Source organism: Poecilia reticulata, linkage group LG16 (assembly GCF_000633615.1).
Source record: "Poecilia reticulata strain Guanapo linkage group LG16, Guppy_female_1.0+MT, whole genome shotgun sequence".
Classification (NCBI taxonomy): Eukaryota; Metazoa; Chordata; class Actinopteri; order Cyprinodontiformes; family Poeciliidae; genus Poecilia; species Poecilia reticulata.
The window spans coordinates 29,623,827-29,641,330 of NC_024346.1; the positions used below are offsets into that span (position 1 = coordinate 29,623,827).

The 17,504-nt window shown below is 36.6% G+C and overlaps 1 protein-coding gene across 4 annotated transcripts in view; it reads right to left on the reverse strand.

Annotated features, from left to right (window-relative positions):
* LOC103478804 (SIM bHLH transcription factor 1) overlaps positions 1-12,050 on the reverse strand; it is a 23,677-nt gene extending 11,627 nt beyond the window's left edge. Inside the window, exons 1-9 of one of the 4 annotated variants that reach the window (XM_008432858.2) lie at positions 11,517-12,050; positions 10,834-11,309; positions 8,419-8,498; positions 6,594-6,683; positions 6,407-6,515; positions 6,228-6,313; positions 3,577-3,776; positions 2,417-2,523; positions 1,886-2,033 (exon numbers count right to left, since the gene is read on the reverse strand). In XM_008432858.2, coding sequence (XP_008431080.2) covers positions 1,886-2,033; positions 2,417-2,523; positions 3,577-3,776; positions 6,228-6,313; positions 6,407-6,515; positions 6,594-6,683; positions 8,419-8,498; positions 10,834-11,008 — 995 coding nt within the window. In that variant the 5' untranslated portion in view covers positions 11,009-11,309; positions 11,517-12,050. Of the gene's footprint in view, positions 1-1,885; positions 2,034-2,416; positions 2,524-3,576; positions 3,777-6,227; positions 6,314-6,406; positions 6,516-6,593; positions 6,684-8,418; positions 8,499-10,833 lie in introns of those variants that run through there. The other 3 variants (XM_017309214.1, XM_017309216.1, XM_017309217.1) reach the window with 3 other exon arrangements.
* Between the last annotated feature and the right edge of the window lie 5,454 nt (positions 12,051-17,504).

The following is a 17,504-nucleotide window of genomic DNA, read 5'->3' on the forward strand; positions in this document are numbered from 1 at the left end:
TCTCTCTCTCTCTCTCTCTCTCTCTCTCTCTCTCTCTCTCTCTCTCTCTCTCTCTCTCTCTCTCTCTCTCTCTCTCTCTCTCTCTCTCTCTCGCTCTCTCTCTCCATAATGATACCTCATTTTGGATAAAATGAGGTATCATGACATATGCAGACAGTCTTCAGCTTCTGCCCCCATATTTACAACTGAGCTGCCAGGAGAATATGCCACAGGAGAGCTCTCACTAATGTCAAAGCCAACACATAAGCATGTACAGCAAACTCTGTAACAGAGGCTGCACTTTGAGGTAACAGAAGAATATCTGCAGTTATGTCTGCAATTTTCTGTTTCCAGTTTGCTTTAGTCTTCAGCAGGAGCAATGAAAACAACATGAACAGAAATTAGTTTAAAACTTTTGCCATGTTTTTTGCTAAGTACTTGCTTGCAGAATGCATGTAATTCTTTAAAATTAACTTATAGTTAATTGGTTCTCAGCAATGGTTTGCATAAATTCATTACATTTATTCATTATCTTCTCAATCATTGAATGACAGCACACAGTGATCTCAGTCATTCCTGTCTACTCTGTGGATATATCCGACATCTTTTATGAATAAGATGTCAGATTATATGAATAAACTTGTGCAGTTTATTCATACAGTTTCACATCTGCAATAAAAAGAAATCTTTTAATTTCCTTGTTTATCATCAATACTTTCTTATTGACAGTCATTTAAAGGAGCAGTATTATATATTTTCCAGAGTTAGGGTTAGGCTCCTTTTCTTTCCGACACTCCACCTTCAGGAAGCCATTACAATGTTCCTTCATAAAAAATGTAACAATGTTTTTACCAGCGTTCTGCTGAGAAGTAGTTTGTATGATGAGTTCAGTAGATGCACATTTCCACCAGGTGTCTGTTAATTGCTGCTGCCGCTAGTCTGAAGAGGCAGAGTGGGGGAGTTGCAGGGGAAGGCTGATCTGTGAGGTGGAATGGTTGCCAAGGAAATTAAAGGATTTCTCAAACTTGCATGAAAGAATCAAAGCAACACTCCACATATATTTTTGATGAGGGAATAACATCATGACATGATGCAAAGCTAAGAAAAAGTACATTTTACTTTTGGATTCTTAACCGTTTTAAGAATCAACTAAATGATTTTTAAAGACATAAAATTAAACTTTCACCACACCTAACCAAAATACCAATGAAAGAACTCTGATACAGTGCTGATTTACTTGTCTGTTATCACCCATCGCCTCTCCGTTTACTCGCACGCGGAGTTCCAGACATGTGCAGTGGTTTCCTCTGAGCGGGAGGAGATGTCTTTCTAATGTATGTAATATAATAGCCATGCATAAATAATAAGATATGGCGACATGTAAAATCAGAAGTCAAGATGTTTGCATCAAAATGCAAACCATTCTGAGTGATGCATCCAACAAACAGCAGTTAAGAAAATACAAGCTGCTGCTTCTTTAACTTACCATGTCTGTTTCTAATCTGACTAAGTTATTTAACTCTACTCAATATTTAATTTAGAAATTGAAGTAAGACTTTAAGGTCTTTTTAAGCCTAGTCTTAAATTTCACTCTTAGAACTTGCTCTGCCAGCTGTTTCTTTGGTCCATTCTTATTCAGGAAGAAATGTGCATCATCAAGACACCTCAGGCAGAGAGTGCAAGCTGAACGTAAACATCTCTGCACTAAAGTTTCAGATCAAGTTTGAATTCAAAGCAACACTCCACGTAAAAAGAGTAACACTCCTTTTTTTAAAGATCAAACTCAAACAACTCAGTGTTTCACCAAGTTTTTTGCGAGGAAACATCTCACCAGCTTCTTAACATAGCACAATTGACTCTAACAGACATTAGAAAGTATGGTTCCAGGAGCTGGAACAACACTTACGTAAGGACATAGTTGACGCTGACGATGCAGTGAGGTCGGGATGAGCGGCTGTTGTGCACAATAGTTGCATAACTCTGAACCCAGACCCAACCACCTTCTTTGGCCAAGAAACGGTAATATCTTGTTGTGACTTGACCTTTCACCAATACTACAAGGAGAAGGAAAGGAGTCAATTATGTGGTGAACAATTAGGTCTGATGGGTATTTATGGCGAAGACTATCAAAGATGATATAGATGAGCTGTAAAACTAGTATTACAATATTAACTTGCTCTCTGCATCTGTTTAAAAATAACACACAAATATATACACAAAGTCATGCCAACTCATAATCAGTTTGGTGCAGTGCTACAAACTGCTGTTTAATTGCTGTTTGTTACTTCTAGTAACAAACAGCAATTAAATGAAAAGTTGTATATATTTCTTAATGTCCTCGTATAATAAAAAAGAATGTAATATCCAACAGCATTTTAAAGCTGTAACAGATTTTGTTTTCTACAGAAGAAGAAAATTGAATAAAATCCAAACTAACGCAAATTATGTGCATAGCGCAGGTGGAGAGAGTCACAGATGTGGACATGATGATAGAGAGTCTTCTCTATGAGATCCTGAGGCTCATAGCCTGTTAGCTCTGCAACTCTGAGGAAGACAACACAAGAATGCTTTTCATTACATGGAATGACCCACATTAAAGGGAGCTGTTACTTCTTCTGAAAAGACACAAACCATTTAGCTCTGATGACACACTGTAAAACATTTGAGCTACTTTTAGTCTTCAACTCTTTACTCTAAATAAATGTAGCGAGTTTTAGATTTTGAACCTAAATGTGTGAGTCTGAAGAATAAAGGGTAAACAAAGTTGTGTTAATATTTTATTTATTTTGTCAAACCTCCAAGTGTTGAATAGACTAGAATTTTTAGGTTAGCACTTAAAAAAATGAAAGAAGAAAAAGACTATTTCTCAGTGTGGCATGTTAATGGCATGTTTTTGTATCCTGTGTGCCTCTGTGATTGAGATGGAAGTGTGTTACATTGATCTGGCTTTTGTGTCTTATTAAGGCAAATGTTTACTTTAATGCAACTGACAGTTTCCAAAGCTTAGGGATAATGTCCTGTTAACACTAAATGGTTTTGAGCTTAATTCATTGTGATGTTTAATAAAATTCATAAAATTTTGTTCATGCAGTTTGAAACAAGAATTTTAATTATTCTAAAGTAAAATAAGTAGTTATTTTAACTTGATATTGTGAGTGAACATAATAGAGAAATATATGCTTTTTAGGTGAGGGAAGTTTTTTCTTGTATATTGTGAAATGATTACTTGGTTTAATTTGCAGCATTAAGTTAAAACTCACAATTCAAGATTAGTGAATTTAAAAACCAATGTTTACACAACTTGCCTCTTGTTAAAAAAACTTAATGAACTTTAATTTCTGAGTTAAAACCTATAAAATTTTCTCGTTGACTTAAATTGCATTTTCAAGGCAGTAGGTGGACCTTCATTTTCTAGTTAAACCACTTTCAAACTTTTTACAGTGCAGTTTTATGTCATCATGTGTCTGAGGTGATATAATCAACAAGTTATATAACAATTACTCTGCTTTAAATATTATACTTTAGTCACAATAATTGACGTTAATTAATGTATCCAAGTGTGTACAGGCAGATTGGCTTCACCATAGAAGAGCACACCGTGAGTCAAGGAAGATTAGTTTCATGTCCAGGCTGGCTCTGAACATGAACATGTTGCAGTACAGTTTGATTTCTGTTACAGCGCTGGGTGGTAACGAGTGACCAACGGCCACCAGACCGATGTTCTGATAGCAGCCGTCAAATGGAGACATGTCCAGACTGTACTGACGGATCTTCAGGTAGCCACTGCAGTGGATAACCTGGACCAGAGAAGTCACACACAAAATCATACATCAGGCACTTTAATTCAGAAGAATAAGGAAAAAAGAGCATGCTGTTGGTATTTATCAATTTTCCAGTTCATTTATTTATTTCGACCATTAATAAAATGGCATCTCAGAGTTAATCAACAAGGATGTTGATCAATAGATCAATGATGACACTTTTGTCAATATCTATAGTTAGACGTGAAGTTAGACTCAGACACAGCACTTGTTTCTTTTATGCAGGAAGTACAAAACTATACCAAATCCACCTACGTAATAACTAAATCAATTGTATTAACAATACATTTAGGTTGTTAATGATAATTGAATTATTGACATTGACTTTCATTTATGGCACAGTGCCATTATAAAGAGTAGATTGTAAGTGTGCTGTACTAATATTTAAACATAACTGAAATCTAATTAGCGATATCCCGATCTGATCACGTCATCGAAAATTGGCCTGATCACGTGGTTTCAGAATACGGTGTTAATCCCAATCAGGGATGCATATTCATTTTAAGTACACATGGAAGAATACTAAATTTAATTTTATTTCTATTTTTTCTAAAGGTTGGTTGTGAAGCACTTTGGTCAGCTGTTTTAAAAGTGCTATTGACTTGAATAACAGTCAGTATATACAGTTACGTGATACAGAGTCAGACTGTCTTGAAACAACATGTGCCTGGCAATTTGCAGCAGTGACGGCCATAAAGCGAAGCTGAACATAGCATCAGCTTGAAGTAAAAGCACTGCTGCCAACTTACAGTAGCAACGTTTTTCACAACTGTTCAGACTGCTCAGACCCTTTTAGCGACTTTTTTCAAAAGAGTGACAAACCTAGCTGCTTTCTCTGGTTTATTTTAGACTTTGGCAACTAAATGGGAAAAAAAGCCTTGATAGTACTGTTAGAATTATTATGTGTTATCACTCTTACATTACTATTTTGTTTTTCATTTAAAGGTTTTAGCTCCCTTAGAGATAGGGTGAGAAGCTCAGTCATCATGTACTCAGAGTAGAGCCGCTGCTCCTCCACGTCGAGAGGAGCCAGTTGAGGCTCGGGCATCTGGTCAGGATGCCTCCTGGACGCCTCCCTGGCGAAGTGTTCCGGGCACGTCCCACCGGGGGGAAGCGGTTTGCTGTGTCTTCTTTTGCAAAAGCTTGGTTGAAAACTAATGTTGTCTGTGGTTCTTTTGTATGTAGGTTAAGAAAATGCCTATCAAGTACTGCACTTACAACAAGAGTTCAGAGCGGCAGTGAGCCCCTCACACTTACAGAGAACTTGATGCAGCAGAGCAGAAAGGAGACCCACTCATTCCACTTTGCAATGGAATCATACATGCTAACCGTACTGGTGATCCTGTTCTAAATTAAATATAGTTCTTCATTTTGTCAAATGTTAAATTTAACCAAAACTGCTGCACCAAAACAAAATATCTGCACTTGACTTACACAGCCTCAGTGTTATGTTAAATGATAAATAAAGTATATCCTTTGTCTTTTTCTTTGCTCTTTATTTTTTAAATGTATTTTTGAAATATTGGGCCTCGTCCCTCAGGATTGGCCAATACTCAAAATGAAATGACTCGGAGGCAAAAAAAAATAAAGAAGAAAAAAATGACGGCGAAATTAGGTTTATAATGTATTATAAAGTGTTGACATGCTTTATAATGAAGTATGTCAAAATTTAATTTCCTTGGCAGAGCGATTGTCACTAGAGTATTTTTTCTGACTACAATAAACTTGACATTGTACTAGTTCTTGTGTAATTGTTCTTGTTCTTGTGCTATAAAGGGATTTTTAGGAAACTGTTCATTTGACTATTTTTAAGTTTATGCTAAAAAATTAAACCATGTTCAGACTGAAAATGAAAAAGATAAGCTTGTACAAGTAAAGGGTTTGTGGACTTTTTATCATTAGTGTTCCAGCATCTATTAAATAATTGTGGCGCATAGTAGGAAAATGGCAGGAAGGCCTTGCAAGCTCATCACCAAATATGATTAATCAAACTACCAGTGGAATAAAATGAGTTATAAAAAGGGTTTGGTTGCTGAAATGCCAATAAAGATTTTTCTATTGATTATTGAGAAGGCTATAAATAACACCCATCATAACATTTCTAAATAAAATGTAACTACTAAAACACATAAATTAGTTTTTAAAGTTGACACTGCTTCAGTATTGTTTCACCATGTCTTGACAGATGTGTTTCATTTCCTGCAAGAAATAAATTTTCATCTCACAACAATTTAAAATCTAAATGAAGACGGTATGACAAATTTTAAGTTTCAATATATTGCTTTTTTTATTTTCATGTTCTCTTGGGAGCCTAATAGACATCCCTTTGTCTTATTCCAGGTGTCCTTATCCTCTAGGTTATAGGGTACATAAACGAACAAAGAACCAAGCAGCGTTATGAGTGGTTCAGCAGTGTGACTGTTGTACCTTGTAGCCTCCACAGGTGAGACCAGCATTTCTTTTAGCCAGGACACATTTCATTCTTAGGAAGAAGGAGCGCTCCATCTCATACTCTGCAAAGACGTATAAATTGTGAAGTTATTCATGTTGTGCAGTAAGTTCATGACTCACATTTTGCAAAACTGTAGGGTTGCATGAGAGATTACCTTGTACAAAATGGGAATGGTAAGGTTGGTGGACTGTGAGGACCGCTTTCATTTCATCATGGTCTGATGGATGAATGTATTCATAAATGCTGTTTCCTGTCAACTCTACCTGTTGAAGGGAACATTCAGCTCTGACCTGGGATGTGAAAGGACCATTGGGTAACAGAACAGGCTTTTAAAAACTAACCTGTGATAGACCCAAGTGCACTGACGCTGTCTCTGAGATATACATTATTTTTCCATCTGGAGCAACCACAAAAATGAATCCATCTAATGTCTGGAAGAAAAAAAAAAGACTATTATCAGACCAAGACTAATATTTGGGGTTTTTTCTGAAAAAAAAGTTGTGTCTTTTTTTCAATAAAATATCACATTTATTGTTAAAATTTCATAGCAAGTGTCACACTGTTACAGAGTACAGCTGTCAAACGAATAAGACATCAAACACTGAAACAGTGCCAGATGGTCTCAACTAAAAGTGATGGAATCATTTTTAGAAGATTTTGTTTAACCAAAGAGGTTTTAATTTCCATAGCATTGTAAGATAGTTTTCTTCTTCTTCTATTATTATTATTATTATTATTATTATTATTATTATTATTACTGCTATTGAATTGTATACCAATAATCAAAACAGAATAGATTGCTCACCAACTTTACTTGGTAGAAAATATAAAGAAAGAAATAATACTGTCTGACAGAAAAGCATTTCAGTAACAGCTTGCAACTTCAGCTTTTTAAGTCTGACATTAACACTACATTTTTAGATCATGGGCTAGATCAATTTACATTTTTTTAGATGTTCAAGAAATCATGTCCAAAATGTCCAGTATTAATCAGACTGAGAGTTCTGCTGTTAGCTGATCATTTTTGGGTTCTTCCCAGTAAAAATCAATAGGTCCTAGAATCTAATTTCTTTCACATATTTTGGTAACACTCATAATGAATTTTTTTCTATTTCTTTTTTTGTTGTTGTTACGTGTGTTTAACTGTTAATAGAAAAACTGTACTGTCTCTTGAAAATGAGGTTTTTAATTTCAATATTTTGTCCAAAAAGGTTAAACATACATTTTATTAAAATAAAGTTAACTGTAAGAAATATCAGCTTCTCCGATTTACTATTTTTCAGAGCTAGAGTCAACCTGATGAGTAAAGTTTTATTTTCACTGCCTGTCTGCAGATTTTTATGCAGGTTTATACTGCATGCTGCAAGTTAAAATTGGTCAGTGAGAAGTACTGACATTGTGTTATTACCATGCACATAGTATTTCAGTCAGTCTTATTTGCAGATTATTTGGAATTATGGTGATATTTATTAAAATAATGCAAGTTATATGACCAAAGTTTGTTTCCTTAACCTGGACATTTGTTATTGCAATATCATTTCAAACTGATTAATTTATGTCATGTTTCTGATGTGATTATTTTTGTATTATGGCAGAGGTTGTACAGTTGGTAACTTTCAGAGTTATTCCACGTTAGTTACATGCCAAAATATTTAATAGAAAAGAAAATAGTTTGTCATGAAAATCCATTGCACCATTCTTAATAACTATTTGTTTAGCAAACTGCCTGTTTGCATAACTATCAGTGTATTCACTTCACCTTACTCAGAGGTCCTCTCCTTCCAGCAGTGAAGTTTGTTTTAATGTTTATGGTGAGAATGTATTATTGACAAATCGTTCAAATCAATACCAGGCAATCTTTGTTTTTAGATTCTCCTTTTTGTTAGCCCGGAGCCCTGCAGATGCACTCCATTGTGTTGCTGCTGATGTGAGGGGGGGAGCAGGACAGGCACGATGTGTGCGTGACCAGGAATGTGTTCAACTCATTTCACTCTCAAAGCAAGGAGAATGAAGGCAGCAGGAGGCAGATGGTGACAGCTACCAAGCCCCCCTCCATACACACAGTCCATCCAGCTTGGCTTAACAACATCAACAACAATAACAGCAACAACAATAATAATAATAATATTCTTTCAATGTACTACAAGTCAAGCCTTTAGGCAGTACCTGTAAAAGATGGGAGCCTAATTCCAGGCTGACACCATCCAGAGAGCTGCGGTTCACATGACCCCAGGACTCCCCAAGGCCTGCAGGAAGATACGTTAACATACAAGAACAGTTACTAAAACACACTATGAGTGGACAAAAAGAAGGCGTCTTCTTTGTCTTTTTGAAAACAAATAAGACACTGATACTGACACTGCAGTAACTATCAGAAATCAAACTGTCTGTTATGATGGCAATAGATAAATGGGACCTACACTTCTGTGAGTCGCTGATGTGTTGTTATAAAGAAAATGCTTTACAATTACTGTAGAATCTTCCGGAACTGCAGCACTGCAAACCCATGTGAAATTTACAGTGAAGTCAAGAAAGCCTGCAGGACTAAAGTCAGCCTGATTGTCTTTCAACTAGCTTTGTTTTTATATATGTATGAATGTATGAAACACGCAACAATTAGTTTTTCTGAAACGAAACAGATCTCAGATGAACTAAGGCCCGCAAAGTGAATGCGCTGCAGCGAGTCGCATTGAGATATAAATCCCGATCTGCAGAGTAAACAAGCGGCGTGCGGCGATCACAGTTCCGCGTAGCTGGAATGTACTGAAGGCTTGGATAATAATAATAATAATAATAATAATAATAATAATAATAATAATAATAATAATAATAATAATAATAGAACTCAAGACTAGAAATAATTTCTGACTTGCTGCAAAGGAGTTAAAAAATGGTAAACAGTTAGGCTCACTTGTGGACTCACCTGAATTCATCAACACATTATAGGCATAAGAATAATCTGTTAACCCTAAAGCTCTTCTAAGGAGGGTGTTTGACGCTATCAATGATTCAGGTAAAACAAAAACAAACAAAAAAAAACAATTAAGGTTAAAAATGACTGAATAAAATTGACGTAGCTTCACAACTACTAACATAAATCTATAAAATAAAAGCGATCAACCCAACAAAATACAAGACTCCAGAAAAAGGAGGGAGGAAGAATATAGCGTATCAACATTATATTTAATATTTTCGTTTCAAGAGACACGCAAATACACACAAAGACTTTAAAATAAGAAATGGCATGCTACACAATAACATCATATAATAATATTAATAATAACATAATTATGAACTTATGGCAAAATAAATGTCAGGGTCCGCATGCGATGAATAAGCGCTCCAAGCCTGTCAGATGGTAGGAGCAGTAAGAGAAGCAGAAAATCACTTTGGATGTGGACGATTTCATGGCGAAATGGAGGAGAAAACATTCTTCCACTTTAAGCCTTTTCTAGAAAAGTTTCAAGCATGCACCCTCGCCCAAATGCTGTTAAAATTAAGATCAACGATGAAGAAATAATTTCTCTTTCTGAAATAATGACTCGATCATTTATTTATTTACTCACTTATTTGTATGCATCATTTTACTTTTTAATTGACCTTCACCTAATCAAACAGTTGTGTAAGTAAAAAAATGTAACTACAAATGAACAAGAACAATAAATGCATTCATTATTTTTTAACAGTAATTATGCATTTAGGCGAATTCGGTCAACCAAACCTGGGTGGTTGTAGACTAATTTAACAGCGACACCTTTTAAAACAAGCTAACAAAGTTCATTAAGGGCATTTAAATTATGTTTCTGCCTTTTTTCTGTACCGTTGTGCAGGTTAGGCTGGGAAGTGAGATGGTGTGAGAGCTGCGCACCACTTTAAAACAGTAGAGCTCATTGAAGGAAGGACTGAGGGCTAAAGCTGTGCAGGTAGCCCAGCGCTGCCACACAACAAAATGCTGTAATGGGGTAGCTGAGGAAAGTCTTCCCAAATAACTGGAGGGTAAGATTACTCTCATCAGCATGTTTAAACAACTATATATAATCCAGATAGGCTACAAGCCTATGCTCCAGGATCATAACATCATAATAACTTTGCCAATCAATAGAACGCACATTTTCTGCAAGAAGCCAATCTTTATATTTCACATCAACAACTTCATTGCTACAAGGCTCCATACCATACGTTCATGGATCACACGTGTAGATCACACAATATCAATGGCCCCATGAACGTCACGCAGGACGGGGCCTCATTTCTTATTTTTTCTGATATCAGCACAGTGATTGGGGCCGTACTCCCCCCCACACACACACACACACATTTATAATAACTGACCACCTTTTATAAGCTTGGTCAACTTTTAGCATGCTTCCACTGTTTTAACGATTTATCTTTGGTAATGAGCTCCAAGTCTGAGGTTTGAAGATGTCCTGTTCAATAAAGTAGATTTTACAAAGTTTTGTACTGGTGTACTAAAAAAAGTAACAATAGTTGCATAGTCGGAAGAAATATTTATTTGGATAATGGCCACTTTTGTTTGCTCTGTGGTGCTTTGCATAGAAGTATCACAGCCAGGCCTCTTACCCTCAGGAAATACGGTTCTCATCTTCAGGTAGCTGGTAGTCAGGCGGATGATTGAGGCTTTATCCAGTTGGGAGGTGATGGCAGAAGGAAGCGGCAGCAGCTTGGCCAGTTCGTAAAACTCACTGTTTTCCTTCTCCCGACGCGTCCGGGCCGCATTTTTGGATTTTTCCTTCATGTTGAGGGTGTGTTCAGGTCCGGTGCGGCCCTCTCCCTACTAACTCGATTTGCGCTTACCCATGTCCTGCTCTGGAAGCGATATCTCCCCTGTTCTCGGCCTAAACCCCACAGCAGACGGCGCGCGGAGCCCTCTTTACGTTTACAGGTGTTCCTGATCACGACCCATGAGACCAAAGTACTTCTTACTTCCCTTCGATTGAGGGATTATTGATTAGAATTTGGTGACACCGAAGAACTCAACGCACACTGAGATCCATCACACCTGGTGTGAAACTTGCATGAACAGCCGAGGAAAATGCCTCGGAGGAAGAAAGAGTTAGGAAAAAGGAGGAAGAAAAAAAAAAGAAAAAAAAATAAAATTCATTAACAAATTAAATGTGTTTTCCGGCTATCTTAATACAAGAACACAAACAAAGAGAGCAGCAAACTGGTAAGCATGAGATTACAACCTAACGGCCGATTGAATTGAATAAAATCCCAGACTACGGTGAAAATATTTTCCTTACCTCAACGCAGGCTTCTACTGGAGGGCCTGCTGGAGCCGTTGGAGTCCGCACACAACCTCCATCTAGCACAAAGCTCCTGGTAGGATTCTGTGATCAGAAGCGCAGCTAGTTTCTTTCACGACAGTGGGAGACACGCCCACTGAAAACAACATAGTTGCTATTGGACAATTGCTTACGCTCAGCGATTGTCTATTGGTTATTCTTTAAAACGATGGGAGCACAATGGACGGTGATTGGTTGGCAACATATTCACCTCGTGGTTCAAGGTGAAAAAGTGAACCGAAATTGGCAACTTGGTTCTCTTACTTTTTAAAAAATAGTTAATTTATTTTCAGTCACGTTTATTTCTTCAACATTTTGACCATTATTTCGTGTATGATTATTGACGCTAGTACACTTCTTAAAGAAGTTAAATAAGTACATTTGATATATCTGTCTCAAGAGTTGATTTTTGTTAGTTGTTTATAAACTGCATCTTGGTAATGGGTTTCTGCTCTATTTGAAAAAAAATCACCCAGATCGCTGGAGGTTCAGCTTGAAAAGTAATTTCAGCTTCAAAAAAAAAAAAAGGGTTAGGGTTAGTGTATATATATAGGTATATATATATATAATTATGTCGCACACTGGGAAATAAATGACTGGAGAAAAAACTCCAGTGCACAAAGGACGGACAAGTACGCAGCCACTGAACGACAATTCCTTAACCGAATAAAAATAAAATTTTGTATTTTGTATCCCATCAGTCAAATGTGTTGATTTTCCAAAAGTAGATCTAAATTAAAATTATATAATTTAATCTGCTTGCCCTGAACATATAATTGTCAGACAATTTATTTTCAACTTAAATTAAGCATAAGGATAAATATGTTTAAATCTGTGTAAATATAAAATGAAAAACAGAGAGAGAAATTTGGTTTGTAGAAACCAGGTTTAAGAAAAAAGTGGAACAACAAAATGACTACAGCAGTTTTACTTTGTTTTCATCATTCAGCTAAGCTTTAATGCAGAGGTGCTCAACTGAGCCGTCCTGCAACTTTTAGATGTATCCTTAGTCCAACAGGCCGGGATCAGCTCTGAACAGGCCTGGTAATGAGCCATTCATTTGATTCAGGTGTGTTAGAGCAGGGAAGCATCTGAAAGTTGATCCCAGATAGCACACGATGTTAAATCTACATTGAAAAATAGTTAGAATCGTTGATTTTTGGTTGAAGTCGACAAATGACGGTGGATCAACNGGTTGATTTTTGGTTGAAGTCGACAAATGACGGTGGATCAACCATCAAACAACCATCCAGCTCAACTAACGTTGAAACTGTGTCATTGAATCAATGTTTGTCGTTGAAATCTGAAAATGCATTTGTCTGATCAACATCTCATCAATGTCAGCTGTTTTGCCGCAACCCTTCCCCTCCTCTCCTCCTCATCCAAGCTCTGGGTCAGAGCATTTTATTACTGAGCGGGTTATCATGTTTTAAATAAAGCACTGTAGAGGATAGTCGGTGCTGATTCCTTTCTGTACATTTTCTTACTTGTTCATAACAAATCTCACTGACTGTTTGCGTGGGATATATTGACACAAAAACATCTACAACTTACTAGTGGAGCGGTACACCCCCACCATTTACATGAGTGGGATGGCCCAACCACACAGCTGCTTCGCTGTTGGCTTGTTGGCAAAAGATGTTAATTCAATGTTGAATTATTATTACGAAGGTTGCATGTAGGTTGAGGTCAACAACTGACAGTGGATCAACTATAAAACACACTCTAAAAAGAAAAGAGTTGAACCAACTTAATTGAATTGCTTCTGTAGGTAACAAGCAATTGAATTAAGTTTATCCAACTGAATTTATTAAATGTATCCAACTCAATTTGTTAATTTATTTTTACAAATTTATTAAGTACGTTTAAGATAACAGATTTAAGTCAGTCTTACTCAAATCATTTAGTTTACTTCAAAATAGTAAATAAAGCACTTTTCCAGTCATGAAAGCACTTTAGACTAGAGTCATATTCACACATTTATTTAATGCACAGATCAGTAGGGGGCACATTGGCATGTAGCAGGAGGGAGCTGGAATTGAGCCATCAACCTTCTGATCACAAGACAACTGCCACCGTGGCTCTGTTGTCACAAGACAACAGAGCCACGGTGGCTTAACCTCATGGACTCTGTTCTTCTGTGGACAATAGGCTGTTATTCTGACATTCAAAAAGGAGTCAAATATGTTTAATAATCTGTCTCTCTTTTCTTAAATAAAATGTTATATCAAACCTATGTTGTCATTTTTAAACTTTTGTACACAGTTTACCCATGATCTGCCAGTGTTTAACACCAGTGAAGAAACTTTTAGTGGCATGTTATGATGCAGACCTATMAGACCTAAAAATGTACATAAATCCTTAGCTTTCATTCAATATGAAATCAACCAAAATCTGCATGTAGATCCACATTCAGATGAAGGTTGAATCAATGTTGATTCCTAACTGATTCAATGCAAAATCAACAGAAATATGCATGAAAATTGACATAAAANGTGTGTAGATCCACATTCAGATGAAGGTTGAATCAATGTTGATTCCTAACTGATTCAATGCAAAATCAACAGAAATATGCATGAAAATTGACATACAAATTGTTGAATGAACATTGATTCAACCATTGACTAATTCAATGTTGAATCAACAGAAATGTGTGCAGATCCTCGTTCAGATTAAGGTTGAATCAACATTGACTCGTAGCTGATTCAATGTAAAATCAACAGAAATATGCATCCAGATCCACAGTCAAATGAGTGTTGAATCAACATTGATTCAATGTAAAATAAACAGAAATATGTGTAGATCCACATTCAGATGAAGGTTGAATCAATGTTGATTCCTAACTAATTCAATGCAATAACACAAATATGCATGTAAATTGACATGGTTGAATCAACATTGATATAATGTTGGTTATGGTTGAAACCCCATCGTTGATTCAACATACAAGTCACCGACCACTTTCAATGTTGTTTCAATGTCAGCATTCAACGTTGATTCAATGTTTCTGGCTAACATTGATTCAATGTTGTTTCAATCATTCTGTGCTATCTGGGAATAGTCCAGTTCAGTTTAACCAKTTACCAATCCAAGAATCAACAGACTGAATCAGTCATTAGCAGGTTTAGTTCAGTGTTTCACCTGCCTTACATATTTTAAGTGTTTCCGTTCTGCCTCACCTGGATTGAATCTGTGGATGATTAACGACCTTCTGCTCTTCTTGATGGCTGCAAGAAGAGCAGTCATCTAACTCAGCTGTTCTGGAACAGAGGCACATCTAAGAACGTCCCTAAGCACATCATAATAAAAAGTTAAAAACAAGTGATTACTATCACAACCATTTAAAGCCCACCTGGAGCAGCCAGTCTTACACTTCCGTGTCCACCACATGCTCTCCCAGACCAAACAATATTATTGACCAAATAATATATATTATTGAAAAACTTACCATAAAACTGCTCAGAGGAGAATTCAATTCAGAAGCCGGTTGCAAACAAGCCAGCAGCAAAGTGGCTATTTGGTTGGGACAAACCACTAGTGTAAAAACGGGGAGTCAGACTGTACAACTCCTTGTAGAGACTTGTAGATGTTTTTGTGTCAACACATTATGCACAGTTAGTAATAATATTTACAGACAAGTAAGAAAATGTATAGAATGGAATCATAATCCACTGTTCTCAACATGTAGTGCTTAATTTGAAACATGATTAACCCCCACCTAGTAATAAAATGTTCTGACCCAGAGCTCAAGGACGGGGGGAGGGAAGGAAGGATGAGAGGGGGTAAGGAGGGGAAGGTTGGGAGGAGCAGCTGGGTGTGGGCAGTTTTGGGAGGGAGTAGGGGGAGATGAGGAGGCGATGAGGGATACAACAAACTGCCCAGATTGCACACAATGGTAAATCAACGTTGAATTATAATTTTTATGGTTAATTTTTGGTTGAGGTCGACAACTGACGGTGGGTCAACCATCAAACAATCATCCAGCTCTAGCCAAGTAACCAATGTTGAAACTGTGTCATTGAATCAATGTTGTTTTGTGGTTGAAATCTAATGAATGAAATGCTGATGTCTGATCAAAGGCTGATCAATGTTGAATCAATGTCAGCTGTTTTGCCACACACCTTCCCCTCCTCTCCTCATCAGAGCTGTGGGTCAGAGCATTTTATTAGTGAGTGGGGGTTATCAGGTTTTAAATTAACCACTGTAAAGGATAGTGGATGATGATAAATTTCTGTACATTTTCTTACTTGTTCATAAGAATTCTTACTGACAGTGTGTGATATATTGACACAAAAACATCTACAATGTATTACAAGCAGTGGAGCGGTCCACCCCTGCTATTTACATGAGTGGGATGTCCCAAACACACAGCTGCTTCGCTTTTGGCTTGTTGGCAAAAGATGTTATTTCAATGTTGAATTATTATCACAAAGGTTGCATGTGTGGTTGAGTTTATTATTCGATGGATAATAAACTCTAAAGTTAATGAAATTAATTTAAATCACTTCCATTCAGGCAGTTCCATTATCTGCAGTTCCACTTTGGATACTTCCTGATGCTGAGGTTGATTTTTATTTTTTTTAGAAAAAAACAACAAAAATAAATTTAACATTATGGATATTAATACAAGAATATTTAAATTAATATTATAACTATATACAAATMTACACAGATGCATCAAAAAATACAGCTAATAAGGTAGGGATAGCATTTATTGTGCCACAGTTTCAAATTAAAGTAGGAAAAAGGATTAGTGATGGAGTCTCAGTGTAAACAGGAAAAATGTTTGCTTTGCTTTTAGCAGTTCAATGGGTGGAAGAGGTAAGACCATTAAAATCAATCATTTGCTCAGATTCTAGTTCTTTGTTATTCAGTTTGCAAAATAATAAATCAGATAGTAGACCAGATATATTAATTGAAATACAACAAACACTTTACAGAATCAATACGATGAGGCTGACAGTAAATTTTGTTTGGGTTCCAGCACATCACGGGATTAAGGGGAATGAAATGGCAGACAGAATGGCTAAAGAGAGTACTAATAGGGTGAGGATAGATATTAATGTTAGTTTTAGTATAGCAGAAATAAAGGGTATAATTAAACAAAAAACAAGTGATGGGAAAGAAGAAAGGAAGGTGGTTATATAAAATTCAAAAGAMTATTGGTCAAATGAGAAGAACAGAAAGAATAAGGAGAGAAGAGATAATTATTTCACGGTTTAGAATCGGACATACTGGACTAAATAAGTCATTATTTCTGATAGGAAAACATCAGACAGGAAAATGTGACTGCGGGGAAGACATCGGCATTTCAGTCATTAGATTTCAAAACAACATTGATTCAATGACAGTTTCAACGTTAGTTAATTGGCTAGAGGTGGATGGTTGTTTGATGGTTGATCCACCGTCATTTGTCGACTTCAACCACAAATCAACCATTAATCAGACCTCGGCATTTCAGTCATCAAATTTCAACCACAAAACATTGATTCAATGACACAGTTTCAACGGTTTGATTGGATGGTTGTTTTGTAACATAACCACTATGTTGTTTTTTTTCCTGGATAAATACATTGAAAGGTAAATGTATCATATGGTTTGTATAACAGTTGTTATTTCGTTGAAAAAATATTCCGTATTTCCACTTCTAAAACTGATTTTTGGGCAGGTCATATTGGTTTTTTAGGTGTGGCTGATATTAATGTATAAAAAGGGGCGTGTGCGTCGGCGCGCGGCGGCGCAATCAGAGAGGAAGACGCTCACCGTCAGGTCCGTGCAGCGGGAGACTTGAATTGCCTGAACGTTTAGAACAGTTATTATTAATGTTACTATCATTATCGTAGATGTTTTGAATCGGCGCACCGATTATGTTTTCCGGTACACTTCAGCGCGCCTTACGCTCCTTCACCTCGCGCACATAACGGGGTAAATGTAGCGAGTTTTACC